The sequence below is a fragment of the Physeter macrocephalus genome, chromosome 18, assembly GCF_002837175.3.
Source record: "Physeter macrocephalus isolate SW-GA chromosome 18, ASM283717v5, whole genome shotgun sequence".
Lineage (NCBI taxonomy): Eukaryota > Metazoa > Chordata > Mammalia > Artiodactyla > Physeteridae > Physeter > Physeter macrocephalus.
Genome location: NC_041231.1, coordinates 38,774,924 through 38,793,791, shown reverse-complemented (window position 1 = coordinate 38,793,791; position 18,868 = coordinate 38,774,924). Strand labels below are relative to the sequence as shown.

The 18,868-nt window shown below is 42.5% G+C and overlaps 2 protein-coding genes across 2 annotated transcripts in view; one reads left to right on the top strand and one right to left on the bottom strand.

Annotated features, from left to right (window-relative positions):
• The window catches only part of CACNA2D3 (calcium voltage-gated channel auxiliary subunit alpha2delta 3), a 798,772-nt gene that overhangs the window by 649,623 nt on the left and 130,281 nt on the right, over positions 1-18,868 (top strand). The gene's annotated exons all lie outside the window — the stretch shown is intronic.
• LOC102982201 (leucine-rich repeat and transmembrane domain-containing protein 1) lies at positions 10,999-18,088 on the bottom strand. The gene is made up of 3 exons (XM_024124069.1): positions 18,075-18,088; positions 17,015-17,631; positions 10,999-11,432 (listed from the first exon to the last, which is right to left on the bottom strand). The coding sequence occupies exons 1-3, from the start codon at positions 18,086-18,088 to the stop codon at positions 10,999-11,001; spliced, it is 1,065 nt and encodes a 354-aa protein (XP_023979837.1).

Sequence of the window (18,868 nt, the reverse complement as noted above, 5' to 3'; positions counted from 1 at the left end):
GAGGGCTGATGTGGTAAATATGTCAAAATACTGACTAAGTGACTTGAGAAAGATGGGTTTCATATTTACTTGCTCTCTGTAGGTACATACACTTGCACAGTTTACTGACCAAACAATAGGAACACAGTACTTGACCAAAACTCTAAGAGAGTCACTCAGCAGCTAAAACTGCAGGCCACACCATAGTAAAATGATACAGACCAATATGGATATTTTAAGGAGTAGAAGAACTGTTTAGTGTCCATTCCTAGTGGCAACTGTGTTAGCCCAGTAAGTTGTCCCTGCATCAGCAGATGTCTTTTCTGAGGTCCAAGCATCTAACCTGATGCTTAGAATAGCTAATCTGATCAGCAACAGAGATTATATGCATTAGAGGCGTTGGTTATAGAAATTAATATTTTTAACAGATTTATTGAGATATGATTTACATACCAAAAATTCACCTGTTTTAAGTATAAAATTTAATGATTACTAGTAAATTGGGGGGGGCTCTGATCTGACGGTCTCTTCCTTTGCAGGGAACACACACCACATTAGATCCATTCACTGGGGGAAATTGGAAAATGTGGGTTAAATGGTCTCATTTGCATAATTCTGGGCAGTGTAATGAAGGGGGATGCTTGATATTAGGACAAAGGATCTCATTTTAACCAGATGATTGAGAAAGAGTTAACATCAATGACCATTAGCTATTGTCAGGTGCGCGCTGTTTAAACTGAATGTACTATTTAATACACAGCTTTCCTTAGAATTCGGTAAATAATGTTGCCAAAACGTTCTGGCAAATATTCAGCTTATCAGCATTCCTTTGGTGGGATTTCATATATTTGGTATATATGAGTTAAGTAGTATTTAGGAATTATGTGTCTAGTCTACATGGATAAACTTCTAGTTCGTAGATCTGAGCAAAGGGAATGTTTTATCATAGCAGAAATTAATACTTACTGATTAGATTAGTTGTTCTCAACCAGGAGCAGTTTTGACCCCCAGGAGACATTTGGCAACATCTGGAAACATTTTTGATTGTCACGACTGGTTAGGAGGGGAGCTACTGGCATCCAGTGGGTAGAGGCCAGGGATGCTGCCAAACACCCTACAAGGCACAGGACAGCCCCCCAACAACAAAGGATGTCTAGTCCAAAATGTCAGTAGAGGTGAGATTGAGAAATGCTGGATTAAACTGACAGACAAACTTCAATTCTTGGTGCTTTCAAATTCAGTGTTTTCCCTTATAGGCTCATTTACAAAAAGGTGTTTCATTTCTTCATTTTCTAATTAAATAATTCAATGAATATATATCTATATATAGATCTATATATAGATCTATATATAGATCTATATATAGATCTATCATCGACTGTGTACCTAATGCTGAGGATACAACTGAGAACAAGCACCCCAGAGGGCATTTTGGAGCAAGTCATGATGATGATTCATACAGTGAGAGGGCACTGTTGGCATCCCCGCCCTGAGGCTGGTGTGGCAGCTGCCCAGTAAAGACCAATTCCGACTAAGTTGCTGCCAGTGGAGGGGAGCCTCCATTTGTGTGGGAGGTACAGACAACAGACAAGTGTGGCACGAATGGGAGGAAGAAAGGCAGAAGGGAGGGAGGGGGAATTTCCGGTAGTGGCTAATGCTCTGTAGAAGATGAAGTGTGGTTGGCAGCAGCAAAGGCAGGGAAGAACACTCATGTTCATACTTGCTTGTGACAGAGGCAATGTTTCTCCAGATTGGGGGAGGACGGGGGCTCAGAGAAGGCCTCCCCAAGAAGGTGACATGAGCAGACACCGGAATGATGAGATACAGCCATTAGTTATGCCAAGATCTGTGGGAAGAGCATTCCAGGCAGAGGGAACAAGATTCCAGGAATCTTGAATGAGATCCCCCATACGTGTTGTGTCTAGATGGGATCTGTGAGACACAGATGAGTTTCTCAGGTTTGGGTGGTATTTACTAGGATCTAAACGCACAGCTGATGGGTAGATGGGCAGATGCCCCAGGGGGAGGTGAGGAACCCAAGGCAAGTCTTTGCTCTAAATGTCAGGTATGAGGTGGGGCTTTTTATATATTTGACATTTGCTTTTTTAAGTTGACTGGTGGGTGCACTGAAGGGACAAAAGGAGGTCAAGGCCGGTAGGAATGACAACAGCAAACTTCATAGAAATGGATTAGTGATGTAGCTACCAATTATGCTATATTTCAAGTCTGCAACAGAATCTGAGTTAGAGTTGGCCACGTAGGACAGCTGCTCTGCATACTGCGGTAGCCAGTGACAGGGCACACTGAGGATCATTGCTCCAGAAATAAAAATAGCCCAGAGTTTTTAGAAACTGGATCCTCTGTGCTAACTCTCCAGGACACTCACTCCCATGAGCCACTGTCCTTTTATAAACCTTATCAAAAGCCCCAACACATTCTCCACCCCAAAATCAGCTGCAGAATTTTGAAGTTACAGGTCCTTTTACCTGGTTTTCGAGTTCTGTATCCGCAAGACTCCTCTTTCTGAGGTCATAGTAGGATTTGGACATTAACCCTAATGTAAGCCAAGGATTTAGGAGTGAGTACAGGGCCATTTCTCCCCTCTTGCTCTGGGATTGAGTTTTCACATTTGTAAAACAAGGTTGATTGGTGCTTTGGTTGGATTTCTAACAGCCTAGTTTTTAAAGACGGAGATTTGTTTCATCACCACAGAAAAGGAGAAGAATTAACCAATAATGGAGTATGTCTTGCACCCAGATTCAGTCTGGCTTTGGGGGGACCCCTCTGGTTCCTTTTGAGAGAAATAAATGAATTCATATAAATAAAGTGCTTGGTGAATGCTTATAGTTGAGTGCTCAGTAATGGTTAGCTGCTAAATTATTATTGCTGCTGTTACCGTTGGTAAGAGTGATGTGTGTTACACCCACCACCCCTCATTAGTCAGTGCTTATTGCCATGTGCTGTCCCCTGTGAAAAACTTGCATAGGGAATGTCATTATAGTATCTTGAAATGTTTCATAGTAAAACTTTGAAGCTCACACTTTCATGTACCTATTCCTTAGAACAGAGGTTGACAAACTGTAGCCCATAGGAGCAAATCTCGGATGCTACCTGTGTCCTTCTTTTAGAGTTTTATTGAGATATATTTCACATACTATTAAATTCACCATTTCAAGTGTACAGTTTATTGGGTTTTGGTATTTTGCAGGTTGTGCAACAATCTCTACAATGTAAATTTAGAACAATTTCACATCCCCCCCCAAACCCCCCTCCCCCTCCCACACGCACACCCTTTCATTCTTGATATCCCACTCCCCTCTCCAGCCCCAGGAAACCCACTAATCTACTTTCTGTCTCTGTGGATTTGCCTATTCTGGACATTGCAGATAAATGGAATCATACAACATGTGGCCTTTTGTGATTCGCTTCTTTCACCAAGCTTAATGTTTTCAAGATTCATCCATGTTGTAGCAAGGATCAGTCCTCTGGCTTTTTTTTTTTTTTCTATTTTATTTATTTATTTGGCCATGAGGGCAGCATGTGGGATCTTTGACCAGGGATCGAACCCGTACCCCCTGCATTGGAAGGGAGGTCTTAACCACTGGACCATGAGGGAAGTCACTACTCTGGCTTTTTAGACTGCCAAATGATATCCCATTGTATGTATGTATAGCATCCTATTTATCCATTTATCATTTAATAGGCATTTGGGTTATTCCCACTTTTAAACTATTATTAATAATGCTGATATGAACATTCATGTACAAGTTTTTGTGCAGATATATGTCTTAATTTCTCCTGGGTAGAAATTGGAATAGAATTGTTGGGTCATATGGTAACTCTAGGTTTGATATTTTGTAGAACAGACAAGCTGTTTTCCAAAGTGGCAGCACCTTTTTACAATCCCACCAGCAACATATGAGGCTTCCAATTTTTCCACATCCTTACCAATGCTTACTATTGTTTATCTTTTTTATTTTAGCCATCCTAGTAGGCGTGAAGTGATTTGTATTTCCCTAATAACTAACTACACTGAGCGTCTTCTCATGTGCTTGTCAGCTACTTGCATATCTTCATTGGGGAAATGTCTATTCAGATCTTTTGCCTATAATTAGGTTATTTGTCTTTTTATTGTTGAGATATAAGTTCTTTATATAAGCTGGATACAAGTACCTTGTCAGATATCTACCAGATGTTTTTGTAAATAATGTTGGATAGAGAGCATATAGACTAAAAAACCAAAAATATTTACAGCCTGACTCTTTACAGAAAACGTTTGCCAACTCCTGCTTTAGATAAAAATATGTCACAGTCCATCTTTTTAAAAAAACACCTAAAATGCTAATTTGTTCACTCACTTATTTCACCATCTTTTTATCTTATGAAAATGAAGGGCATATTTAAATCAGAGGCTGTGTAAGTAGATGTTAAAGACAGAACTTCCTGTATCAGAGGTATTCATCATTGTGCCTAATGTTTTTATATATGTGGTTACAGAGAAATTCCAATCAAAGATCCTGAGCTTTCTAAAATATATGCTCTCCCTGTCAGTAAAGAGAGTGATTTACTTAATCTTCGCTCTAGTTTATAAACCTTTGAACAGTGTAATCAGCATAATGCTTGTTAGAACATTGGAAATGCCCTCACATGCTTTGGTGGAAAACAGTTTCTGGGATACTTTTTTCCCCCAACATGGCTCATGAGAGATTTGGGGATTTATTTAGCCACCCTTATCCAGGCACATCTCCTAGTGACCTTAGTGGGATTTTGATCTCGGTGAAGATTAGAATATGTATGACTCAGGCTAAGTGAAGGGCCAGAGAGGATAAATGAGCTGACGTACATTTCCCCTCCCTGGGAAGAGGGGGCATGCAGAGGCTGCCGCGTAAATGCTTTGACAGTCAGTCAGTGGACTCTTGCTCATGGACAATGCTTTTGCCAGTCTGTGGTGGGAAAGGGACAGTGCTGATCAAAGGCTCTTTATTCCAATGGCCTCCCACAGTTTGCACTCACCAAGAGCTCCCACGTTCTATTCCGGGTGAAAAGATCTGCACAAGGTCAAGATCAGTGTCTGAATGTCATTCTTACTTCAAGGCCAAATTATATGTGACCAGGCTCGGGCAGACTGGAGTGTACATTTGTCTTAAAACGTAAAAAGGAAGTTCAGAGTGAAAACATAGTGCATGGGCATTTTATATGCTTTTACTTCACTAGCCTTAATCTATCAACTTCCAGATTTTTGCTGATATAGTCACGTTTTTTAAGCCAAAATTATTTTTGTTATCAAATTATTTTATTTGTGTTATTTCTCATTTTTTATGCTCTTCTCACTTCCTCTCTTTCATGCTTTCTGGAACCCACTCCAACCAGGTTTCATCCACAGTGAATCATTTGTAACCAAGGTTATCTGTAGTTCCTACATTACCAAATCCAAAATTGAACTTCAGATGTTCATTTTTCTTGGTCTGTGAGCAGCACTTGACCAAGCTGATCACGTTATCCTTGCAAACCTCTTTACGTGATTCTTTGCCTACCTCACTGCCCACCCTCCTAGGCCTCCTTTGCTGATTTTGTTCATCTCCTGATTGTACATGTCGGAGGGCCCAGGGTTCCTGTCCACTCTCAAGGCTTTAAACACCATTCGTGAGCTGGTAATTCCCAAGCCAGACCTCTCTCCCTTGACTCTCCCTTGACTACTCAGTGTCCCTGCCTCTCAAATAGGCCCATCAAATGTATTCGATTCCACACTTAAGTCATTCTAGTTATCTGGTTATTCAGTCTAAAATCTTTGGAGTCATTCTTTTTTTTTAACATTTATTATGGATAATATTGAATATACTAAAAAGTAGATTAGATAGAAGCATAAGAAGAAACCCATGTATCCTTCATTCAAATTCCTACTCCACTAATTAATGATATGACCTTGAACAAGCGACCCAAACCCAATGATCATGTATCTTCATCTGTCAAGTGGCAGTAAAATGCTCACATTTTTGGTTAATTTGAGACTTAGAGGAAAATGAAAATACTTCACTGAAAACAACTGGCACAAAACTGGGTGTTAAATAAATGTTGATGGTGGTACTATAATTGTTCTTTTCCAAATAATTAATATAATAATTCCATAGTCTTCATATTGTGGTTCACCAGAATGAATGAAGAATGGCAGGGGTTGGGTTGTATTATACATTCTAACCCCATGCTCCTGCAAACTGAATTTATCAGGTGTGCCATTAATTATCTGTGTGATTTTGGGATAATTCCTTTCCTTTTCCATGCTTCCAATTCCTGTTTGTAAAATCAGAATATGGAACTATATGAGGGTAGCAAATAGGTTTAGTCTCATAAGTCGACTCCAGTTGATCAGGAGTAGGTACCTAGAAAACAGATTTAAAAGGATTCTGGGGCTTCCTGGTGGTGCAGTGGTTGAGAGTCCGCCTGCCAATGCAGGAGACACGGGTTCGTGCCCCGGTCTGCGAAGATCCCACATGCCGCGGAGCGGCTGGGCCCGTGAGCCGTGGCCGCTGAGCCTGTGCGTCCGGAGCCTGTGCTCCGCAAAGGGAGAGGCCGCAACAGTGAGAGGCCCGCGTACCGCAAAAAAAAAAAAAAAAAAAAAGGATTCTGAGGCCAGCTGCCTCAGTAGATAAGTTTGCCATGATCTATTAGCAATGTCTGAAACAGGTAGGGAGGCTGGTCATAGCTATTCTGAAATTTGCCAAACCTAGACTAAATGCTCTCCAAGGACCTTCCCAACAACTCCCAATCCTCTTTTTCTTCTTCTGGCTCTTCTTGATGAGTCTTTGAAACTGGGTCACATCCTATCCATCCAAATGAATACTCAGTGTCATTGGAGTGAAAAGTAGGTGTGGATACTTCAGTCAAGAATCTGAGAAGAAAGTGAGGGATTAGAAAGCTGCTTCTCCCAATGGGAGGGAGGTTTCTTTGCGATTTTATTGCATTTTGAGCATTAAAAAATAAATAAATAAATAATTTTCATCACAAGGGAAAGCAGGATAGTTCCCTGAAGTTGTGCATATAAACCACACCCCAGTGATGCCATGTGAGGTTGGAATATCATTTGCCGGTAGGTTTCTGTCTAATAGCATTTAGCAATGGATACCCTGGTGGGTTTTTTTTTTTTGTTTTTTTTTTTGCGGTACGCGGGCCTCTCACTGTTGTGGCCTCTCCCGTTGCGGAGCACAGCCTCCGGACACGCAGGCCCAGCGGCCATGGCTCGCAGGCCCAGCCGCTCCATGGCACGTGGGACCTTCCCAGACCGGGGCACGAACCCGTGTCTCCTGCATCGGCAGGCGGACTCTCAACCCCTGCGCCACCAGGGAAGCCCACACTGGTGGGTTTGACCCAAGTGAAAACAGTTATTTCCTGATCTGTGATAGAAAGTTATATAGGTTTCTAACAGTTGTATAATTATGATAATGGGTGCTATGGATAGATCATTTTAGAAATTGAGCCACTTCCTTTGATATTTTGGATCTAAGATGAGTGTGATATTTCTGGGGTAACTTGGTTAACTTGAGTAATGAGATTTGATTTTCATGAACCTTCAGGAGGAAATCCTGTGATTCACTTTTCAGTCTTCCATTTTTATAAGAAAAAAATAAAATACCCAGTTGTCTGTGGGCATATTATCATCTGGAGCACAAGATTGTTCCCACAGGGTCAAGGATTTTTGCCTTAATTTTAAAAGCTTTCCAGGTATAGATTTGACACTAGGTCTTCTTTCTCCACGATCTCTGTGGCAGAAATTCCTCCTATGCCCTCTTTATATGCCTCATGTCTGTTGGGTCCTGCTATTGTGAATTTGTGATCTCTGGCAAAGCAAAAATAGTGATCCTGTTCCGCTAAATATAATGAAGAAACTATATTTTACATGATTTTCTCAGAAACAATCAACACTAAACGTGATATTTGTTCACAGTATTCCTTCAGTAAGGCTCTATGACTCTTTGATGGAAGGGCATTTTTATAGGGGAATTTATAAATATGACAGCAGCAATAAACAGCTGAAAATAATCTATGAGGCGTTTGCAAATTACCCCTCATGAGCTGTAGTGGTTGTGAAAGATAATTTGTGGTTCTCACAGAATACCCTACAAATTGGGTCTTTCATCTGTGATGTTTTTAACAGAGAAAACATTTCATTTCTCGTATTAACAAATGATAACGCTGAATTGTTAATCTAAACAATTTGATTTATATTTTTCTGTGCTGAGAGAATTGTTGACATTTTAGCGTAATTATTTTCATTGTTAACTGCTCTTTGTGGTGACTATAGGCAAAAGATAGAAATCTGAATACATGAAGGCATCATTTTAATCATTCTCCTTAAAGACTTCTCATAAAGCAGGAATCTGTTTGCCTGAGTTATCATCTGTGCTTAGAAATCTAATAGGACGTGGGTGTTGAGGAGTGAGGATTCTAGCCACTTTCAGGATTTTCAGCGGTGGATTGGAAGCTCTGTCATGTTATCACTGTGGCCAGGGGGACGGGATTGACCTGCACAGTCACCAGACCTCCGGCAGAACACAGTGCACTGCATGTCGTACATCACAGCAATGAGAAGAGGCACTTGTGGTTGGCCTCAGTAGTTCCCAGCTTATGTAATATCTGTTCAAGTATCTCACAGCATGGTTGCCAAGATTACATGAAAGTTCACGAGAACACCTCTCACCATGCCTGGTACATAGTACGAACTCCAGAAACATTTGGTGAAATGAGGACGATGTATAAAAAGATCTTCTTGATTTCCTTTCTCACAGTGCTTTCTTGGCCAAGGACTCATGGTCCAGGGCAAGGGAAAGAAAGATTTTTTTTTCCACCTGGAAGGTAATCCTTACAACCTTAGACCGGATGCTCAGTCTTGCCCACTGAGGTGGTGCACGAAGAAGAGCAGAAAGGAGGCACCAGGCTTGGGATGGAGCTGATGCAGCAGCTGACTTTCTCTGGAATCTCTTTTTGATCTTAAAATCCATGCTAATTTTTCAAACTACTCTTTAACATACCCAGGTTTATTTTAATACTCAGAAAAAATTAACATCAAATTTATACTTTTTCCCCCAGAAGAATCATTTAGCAAAATTGCTGCTCCAGAGAGATGGCCCATCTTTAACTTGTGGGTGGTGGGCAGCCCACACTAGTTGTGAAGCACTGTGAGCAGGTATAGATGGCCTCTGTGTCCTGCAGGGTAGGCTAGGGTAGGTTCATCCGTCTTTCCCTTGGCCTCTTTATACTGTTGGGCAAGGCTTTGGCCACATCAGACAGAAAAACAATATTCCAGGCTGAATGGACCGTCCATTCACATGCCAGTTCATGGAATGGACTGCTGATTTAGGATCCAAGCAACTTTTACGTGGCCTGAAAGAGTGAATATAGGGCCAGTACCCTGAATGACAAATATGTTTTATCCTTTGAACCAATTCCAGTTGATTAGTTCTGGTTGCCTTACAGTGCTGTCTTAAGAAGGCATCTGTGGTGCATCAGGGCTCAGGGAGGAGTGCTGGGATTGATTAATGATGTCTGTCAAGGCCTCTGGAGGGACAGCTTGCCCTGTATTTGCTATTCTTTGCTTTTGCCAAGTCCTTAACTCCTCTGTGTAAAATGATTTTAATACTAACAGGTGACTAAGTATGAGATGGGACATCATGAGAGAGAGAGAGAGCAGGTAGATTCTACTTCAAGAAATCCTAGCATGAGAAAATGCAAATTTACAAAATACATAAATCTGGAGCCAATTATTGCCATTACAGAAAGATTCCATGAAAGGTTCCTTTAAATAGCGAGCTCCCCTACTGCATTAAAATGATGATTCAATTTACAAAAATTTCCTTTGCATGCAGCTCTTCAGGACCGTGTCTGTGGAGTCAAGCAAGCCACACCTGATTTTTTTAAACCCCAGCCTAAATAATGTTCAGGACGGCTGCTCCCACGTATCTCCAGCCTCTTGATAATTCCCACTCTCTTCAGACTTCCTCTGACTTCCTATCCCAGAGTGTTGAGTAGACAATCTGGGTGGTGGTCAACAGCTGCTGGCTTCCACCCTGCCGCGGCTGCATTTCATTAGTGGGTAAACTGATTGCTCTGAGTATGTTTATGTGTGGGTGTGGTTGAACAAGCCTATGCACTCTGCACACTATGTACGTAGATACAGATACACATAAGCCATTATCTCGCTCTCAGCCCACCCTAAATTCATTCCTGCTGTGAGAGTTATAAATGGAAGGTTCCAGTCGCCTGGTGGATATGGCCTTTGGGTAATATGTGCCTCGAATTCTGCCCCCCCATCCTCTTTGTGTTTGTTTATATGTTATTTACCCTTGCATCAGAAAACTTCCCCAGACCCTGGGCCTGAGTCCTATTATCCAGTCATGGAGCCCTCTTCTTCTTCTGTGGCCTAGAAAGCCCCAAATGGTTTTCTGATTTAGAAAATTAAATATAATCTGACTCTTGTGGCAAGCTACAAAATTCCCAACCAACAGACTCTTTTGCTAAATATATAACATACCTAACATCTAAAAGTATCACCGATCTATCATGAACTTGGACTATAGAAGCACTCAGTGCCCATTGGGTAAGATTGCCAACTTCTTCCCAGGCACTCAAAATTGAGCAGTTTTCCAGTGGACCATGAAGTTGCCAATAATGCTGGCACGCGTGTTTGTATTTCTGCTTCCCTGTAAAGGCAACTAAATGCAGGGAAGAGTACCTTGAAAGAGCTGTATCTTCCCTTTCTCTGTGGACAGCCTTCCGCACATAGAATATTGTCATAACTTCTCAGGCACGGAGCACAAGTTATCATCTCTGTTTCAGCTATGGTATTTTTAAAAAATCTCAACATAAATTTCTTCCCAGGAATATTGTCTTTTTTCAGACACATCTTTTTTTTTTTTTTTTTTTTTCCTTTTGGAAAAAGAAAATGAGGCAGTAACAGTGAACCATCAGCCCTACTCAGAAACTTGTCTTCTGGCCTATAATAAGCATTCCTATTTGAGATGAAAGCTCTCAGGCCGTTGAGCTGTCAAACAGCTCTTTTCCTTCTGTCTTCGCAGGCTCATTGATCTGAGCCAAGCATCCCCCATGGTACTGGGCGGTAATAGCTGCATAGGTGCAGCCATAAATGGCAGCCGCCAACATCATGAGACACACGATCCCACATACCACCCCTGTGATGACGATGGTGGCCACAGCGTGGCGCAGATTGGCTGGCCTCGGCTTGGGTTTGATCTCACACTCCCAGTGGTCTCGCTCCCCTGAGCTGTGGCTCTCAGGGGGCCTGGGGACAGCCCGGTGGGCAGCACCTAGCTGCTGCACCTGTGAGGACTCCAGGTGTGGAGAAGAAAAAGGGCAGGGCTGGTACAGCTCATGAGGGATTTTAAGGAGGTCCTTTCCCTTCCAGGTGTCCGGTGAGGCACAGATGATGCTGTCTGTTATTCCGCCTTTGAGAAACAAAAGCAAAGAATGAGAACAGAGCCTGATACAACCAAACTCCCAAATCCTCAACCTGTAAAAACTTAGGCAGATGGAATTTATAAAACACCTTTTTTTTTCCTGGAGTCAAAAAATTTAACAACCGTATTTTATGATTTTAGGATTTCTAAATTGGCTAAATGCTAAAAATGCCACACACTAAATGGACAATTATGTATGACCAAGAGTTCATTAGAAGCCAAGTCACCTTTACCTTATAAATGCCAAGGGAATAACAATGCAAAAGCTGACAGGAAGGGGCACTGGAGGCCAGCCTGAGGGCACCGTTGTATGCCCTAATGAGCCCTGCCACACAAGAAATCTATTGTGCCAAATTCCCACTGGAGATCTAAAAAATAAATAAATAAAACAAATGTCTTTTGTTGTGACGTTATGTGTTAATTACAAAGACTCTCTGTCTCTACCAACACTCTCCAGTGATGCCAAACCGGGAGGTCAGTGGTCCTGTGAGTGCTTTGTGTATCTGAAGGTTTGACGAGAATGTGAGTTACATTCACGGCATTAAATACAATTAACGTGTCTCCTCAGACCTCGAAACATTTAGTACTTCAAGTACCAAACTTTCTCAATTTTTTTTTTTTTTGGCCTTGCCATGCGGAATGTGGGATCATAGGTCCCTGACCAGGGATTGAACCTGAGCCCCCTGCATTGGGAACGTGGCGTCTCAACCACTGGACCACCAAGGAAGTCCCAAGTATAGAACTTTCTAATGGGTCATTAGACTCAATTTCCATTCTCTCTAAGGGGATTAATTTCCTCAGGTGTGTGGACTACTATTGTTCAGGGAGAATTTGAGTGCCTAGAAGTTCTTTTCTAGAAAGAACACTGGGCTAACAGATTCCATCTGGCCGAATATGGCCACCAATTTACTATTTGACCTCAGGCAGATAAACTTCTCTGACTAAATTTTTTGCCATGAAAACATCCTATTTGTATCTGACTTGATAGTTTATAAAGCACTGTTAGATAAGTCCTCACAACTCTGCTCTAATGGGTAATTCTTATCCAAGGTCATTCAGGTCATAAGTGGATAGATCAACACCGAAACCCAGCCCTCTCCTGTGATCCCAGTTTTCCCCGCTACACTTACTGCCTCTCTCTACTTCCTCCTCTCTGGAACATCCTGAGGTCAGTGGAGTTAACACATGACCCTCAGTAGAATCTCACCCCCATGAAGCCTGGCACCAATCTTAGCCAAGTTAGACTGGAGATTCTTGTACATCATAGGTGAATTATGAAACTATACCAGAAGTTCCCATGCGGGAGCTTGTCACTTCAATGTTATTAGAACCTTCCTTTGTATAGCACTTCAGAGTTTTGGGGATACCTTCACATCCATTCTGTCTGAGCCTTATAAGCCGAGTCTTACCATGGCCTTATTAGTAGATGGGGCCATTTTGCAGTTCAAGGGTTATTGTGGCCCAGGTCACACTGGGGTTAGTGGCCATGACAAAATTCAACTCATACCATTTTTGCTTTTACTGCTTGAACTGAGTCACCTATTGCCAGAGTCTCTTGGGTCCGTCCTGGCTTCTTCAGTGATCCCCTGAGGCAAGAGCCTCAACTCTAAAGCAAAAAGATAACAGGAATTTTCTCCTTTCCTGAGCTGAGGTTCAGGAGGCCAGAGGTGCGGGGTGCCTGTTCTGGATGAGCCCAAGGCATCATCAGGCTGCACCGTGATTAAGGATCCCTGTCTCAGAGACCGTTTCAATACTCTGCCTGGAAGCTGGTTGTAAAGCAGAAGGCCAGAGAGCAGAAAAGAAGTGTGGGGGCTTGAGAAGAAGTAACCATATTTAACCCAGCCAAAGAGCACTGAGACTTTCATCAGGGGAAGAAAGGCCACCTGCCATGGGACCAGCAATTCCACCAGCTGACCTAGACCTAGACTGGGGCGGTTCACCCAGTAACTTCAGGGGTGGTAAGCTCTGTCTTTCTCCAGTTCCAGGCTTCCTGCTGTTCAACATTAGGGTGGGAGGCATGGCATCAGGACGCAGAGCCAGGAGAATACACGGACTAGAGCCTGGGATATTGCTGGAAGGCAGGGGTTATGGCCACCAAGAGCTCCATGGCCTCCTGTGTCCATAGCCAGGACTCACTTCCCAGCCTTCCACCACCATCTTCTCAGCTGTGACCCCAGGAAACAAATCTGCAGATAATAGCTGGAGGGTAACAGTCTCTTCTGGATTCAGAGAAGCTGACAGTGCAAGAAGCTCCAGCTTTCCAAGCACTCTCATTATTCATCATCTGTCCACTAGCAGCACTTAACCCCTGTCTTGGGAAGAAATGGGATTCAAATCTTGAGTCTGACCATTACTTTGCTGTGCAACCCTAAGCAAGTTACTTGACCATTCTGTGCCTCTGCTTGCTCATCTAGAAAGTGGGAGACTGGGGTAATAATGAAATCTACCTCACAAGATTGCTTTGAGGACTCAGTTGGATAAAGTATGTCAAGTATTTAGCACAGTTCCTAGCCCAGAATAAATGTTTTAGCTGTCAGCATAAAGATGATTTGTTTAGTTATGAATGGAGAGAGAGGAATGCTAATTACCAAATCTATATGCATGTTTTTGTGGAGGAGACATTATTAGGTATTCATCAAAACATGTTTTTTGGCTGTTGGGTCCACAGGAAGATGAAATTTCCCCACCCTTTGTGGCCACGTGATTGAGTTCTGGCCAACGGAACCAATGAATGACACTTCCAGGCCACAAACTCCCTGCTTCATCCTCCATATACTTTGTTCCCCCTTGGTGGGAACTAAGGTCTTGACCAATACCTATTCCCTTATTTTGCCTTTATTCAATGCATCAGTAGTCAGATTGTCTCCTACATTCACTTGGGGGTTTTATTTAGTTATTTTGGGACACCCAGGTCTTGTTATCCCAAATAAATTTTGCCTTTCTCCAGAGAAAGACTGTCATCTGGACGGGGCAGCTCCGCCATGAGGGAGCGTTCAGCTGCACTGTGGAATCTGAGGACCAGAACGGGCCTTAGGAACTCCCTGGCTTAACACTGTCAGTTTCCACCTGGTGACACTGAGGGCTAGTGAGGGGCATTAATTTGCCTGAAGATCACCAGTGAGTTTGTGGCTGAGTAGGCGAAGCTGTATCACACCTTATGTTGCTTCTAATATCCTGGACCTGAGAAATATTTTTTGTCAAGAAATATTTTTAATTGATGAAAACCATCTTTCTCTGATGCTTTGGCTTATGCTTACCATTTATTTAGTCTAGAACACAATAGCTGAAGCCACTTCACCTCTAGATGTAAACACTTTTATTTGCAACCTCCTATAAGAAAGATTTTTGTCTCACTATATGGTCTCTGTTGTAGGTCAACTTGAAGATCAGCTGGTTAGTGATAAGCTATTGACTATTATATTGTTGAGAGAGATTCTTAATTCAATATTATTTATTTGAACTCATGTGGTCTCTCCCACTTCCTTCTGTGTAACTGCTGCAACCATCTAGACTCTGTTGATTCCCTAATTCATGTCTGGAGCTCTGATATCTTCGCAAATTATAGGCTCAGATATATAGCCACCAACTCAACAACACTCCTTGGCTATGTAATGGGCATCTCAAACTTGACACGCCCCACATTGAGCTCTTGATTTACCACCTCCTACACATACTTGCCCATTTCCCCTATTCCCCAGCCTGCCCCTTATCAGCTACTGGCATCACCATTTATCTGGTTACTCCTGAAGGACAAAACAAAATTGAATTTCCTATAATATACTCTTTTCTTTATCTCCCGTGCCAACCCATTAGTAAGTTCTATCAGTTCAATATTCTAAATCTCTCCCAAAGTTGATAATTTCTCATCATTCTGGTTTGGGCCACCATCATCTTTTCCCTGCATGACTGAAATCACTTTCTCCCTCATCCCCCTGCTTCTTATTCTGTAGCTTTTGGTCTACTCTCCCTAGAGTCACCAGAGTGACCTTTTAAAATGTAATCAGATCATATTGTTCCCCTGACTAAAATTCTTCAAGAGATTTCCATCTCGCCTAAAATAAAATCCAAATGTCTCAGCCTGCTCTGCACGTTCCAACATGACCCAACTCCTGGGTACTTGTGCTGCCTTATCCTCTCTCACTCCCTTCCTCTGTTCTAGCTACTCATTTGTCCCTCTCTCTGTCCCTCAGTGGAGCCAAGCTTACTTTCCCGTCAGGGCCTTCGCACAGCTGTTCTTTCCCCCAGTTATCTCATGGTTCATTTCCCCTCATTGTTCCAGTTCTGCTCTCCCATGTCACCTCCTTAGAGGGGCCTTCCTGTCCTTCCCATATAAAGTGGAACCCCCTTCCCATTACTCTCTACCCTTACCCCACCTCTAGCACTAACTGCTATCTGAACATGGGTATATATTTGTCTTTTTTAACATGTTTCTACTGTCAGAATGTAATGCCCATGATGGTGAGGATTTTCTTGTTCACTGACCTTTTCTCAGTGCCTAGAAATGTCCCTGGCACATAAGATTCACTCAAGTATAGGATGAATGAATGAATGAATGAATGATACTTAAAAGTTAGGAGGAAAGAAACACTGTGATGTAGAGGAAAGAATGCAGGGTCAAGACCTAAAGCCACTCACTCTACTCTTGTCTGTGCTTCTACTCTGTGACCTTGGTCAAGTCATGAACATCTCTGGGCCTCTATTTCCCATTGGTAATAGGCTAGCATTGAGTTAGAAGGGGTTGGCAAACTTTTCTATAAAGAGCCAGAAATAGTTCACATTTTAAGCCTTGCCATAGTCTCTGTCCCAACTATTCAACTTTGCCCTTATAATGCAAAACAGCCACAGACAGTAAATAATAAATGGGTGTGGATGTGTTCCAACAAAACTTTATTTACAAAAATAGGAGGTGGGGCAAATTTGGCTCTTGGGCCATGGTTTGCTGACCCCTCAGTGATTTCTAAATCCCTTCATCTTTTATAGTATGGGATCTCTTGCTTAGCTTTTGATATCTGGTTAAAGAAATAGTAGTTCCCTTTGGAGAGGGTACCCTACTGTATCCAGTTTCAGTAACAGTGGTGTTTGCTAAAGCAGAATGGATAATCTCAGGGAAGATTCACGGCTGTCAAATGGTCAGAAGCAGACAAAGAAGGGGGGAAGGTCCTAAGGAGAGATAACATGCCCCCAGTTGGATCACACTTGAAAATCAAAATTTGGTGTCACTTCAGAGTTGAGTAGTTATTTAGGTGATGATTGAAATTCCCTCTTTCTTAAGGGCCTACATTTCCCAGATAAATAACTTAATGGTGTTGTTAATCAAAGAGTGGAAAGTTGGGGTGGGGAGAAAAAAAAAAAAGGAAAGTTATCTCCATGAATCGTATCTGTAGATGAATTTAAATACCTGAATTTAAACACCCTCTAATGACTCACTTGCCTCTTTTGCCATACCATGAAATGACATCAATGTGAAAAAGCTTACATGGATCCCTCAAACACTCCTCAACCTCCCTTCTAATGCAGAGAACAGATGAGGTTCATCCTAGGCTGGTAACACACAGATAGGCATTACTGACCTTTATAGATAAACGTCTCCAGCCAGAGTTTAAGACTGAGCAAGTGGCAAGTGCATTTCCAGAGGTTGTCCTTGAGAAATAAATGCCTCACTCTGGGCATGGATTCTAGGAGGGCTCGATCGAGCTGCTGAAGCTGGTTTTGGTGTATCGCAAATACAGTTAGGTTCTCCCAAGGCTCACCCAGGGATGTGGGAAGGTGGCTTATGTTGTTTGATGATAAATCAAGTTCTCTCAACTGTGGGAGGGAATGGAAAAGTCTGCTTTCCAGGGAATGCAGGGAGTTCTGGGTTAGGTTTAAGACCCGCAAGTGCTGAAGTCCATGGAAAACTCCGGAGGTCAGATTTGAAAGAGAATTGTTGTACAAGTTCAAGGTTGTGAGCTGTGGCACTGACTTAAATGCAGAAGCCGGAAGCTGACGTATCTGGTTATCTTGTAAGTGCAGGGTTAGAGTCTGAGGAGGCAGATCGGAAGGGACTTCAGCCAGACCCTGCCGGCTGCAGTCTACAAAATTCGAAGGTGAGTGACAGCGGCACCTCTCTGGGCAGCCGCACACCACCGGGAGCAGGAAAATCATACTTGAGAGCAGGAGCAGTTCACCTACAACAAACAGAAAGAAACTGGGATAGGAACCAGTTTGTAAATGGTGTCAGCATTTGTTTCCCTTTAAATTCACAGGTAACTGGAAGGTAGATGAAATAGGATATCAAGTAGAAATGTGAAAAAATAATTTGCAGGGCACATGCCCTGTGTACAATGCAGCAGAATTATCTGGGACCAGAAGTTTAGAAGAATGATACGGAGTTCAGATATTCACATTTCTTAAAAGTATGCTGCAGGTCAGTGCTGTCCAGTAGGACTTTCTATGCTGATTGCAATGATCTATATCTACTGTTTAATATGGTAGCCATTAGCTACATGTGGCTGCTGAGCTCTTGAAATGTGACTACTGCAACCAAGGAAATGAATTTTCATTTGCATTTAATTTTAATCAGTTAAAATTTAAGTAGCCATACGGTGCTAGTGGTCCATATTGGATAGCACAGGTCTGAAGCATTCTTACAAATTGATGTCCATCTTTGCAGGTATAATAATTCCATGAATGATGACCAGCTCTACTCCTTTTTTATTCAAGAGATTTTAAAAACAAAGAAAAGCATTAAAAATAATATAATAAACACCCATGTTCCTATAACAGAGTTCCGTCGGTTATTCATAGGTTGCCATATTTCTTTCATCTCCTTTTTTTTAACTCAAAGAAACAGAGCATTACTGATACCGTTGAACTCCCTTTGATTAGCACCCACATCATATTTTCCAACAGGAACCCCCCTCTTCCCTACCATTTACTAGTGTATCCCTCCAGGCCTTTTAAAAACAATGCAGTCCCACTACTGGGCATATACCCTGAGAAAACCAGAATTCAGGAGTCATGTAGGGTGGGGATAATGGCAGACTCTGAGAGGGCTCACGTCGGCTCACGCCAAGGAGTAATTCCCAGAACTTCTGCTGCCAGTGTCCTTGTCCCCGTGGTGAGCCACAGCCACCCCCACCTTTGCAGGAGACCCTCCAACACTGGCAGCCGAGTGGCTGACAGGGTCTTGTTGCTCCAGCCAGGTGTCAGGCCTGAGCTTCTGAGGTGGGAGAGCCAAGTTCAGGACATTGGTCCACCAGAGACCTCCCGGCACCACATAATATCAAACAGCGAAGGCTCTCCCAGAGATCTCCATCTCAATGCTAAGACCCAGCTCCACTCAACAACCAGCAAGCTACAGTGCTGGACACCCTATGCCACACAACTAGCAAGACAGGAACACAACCCCACCCATTAGCAGAGAGGCTGCCTAAAATCATAAT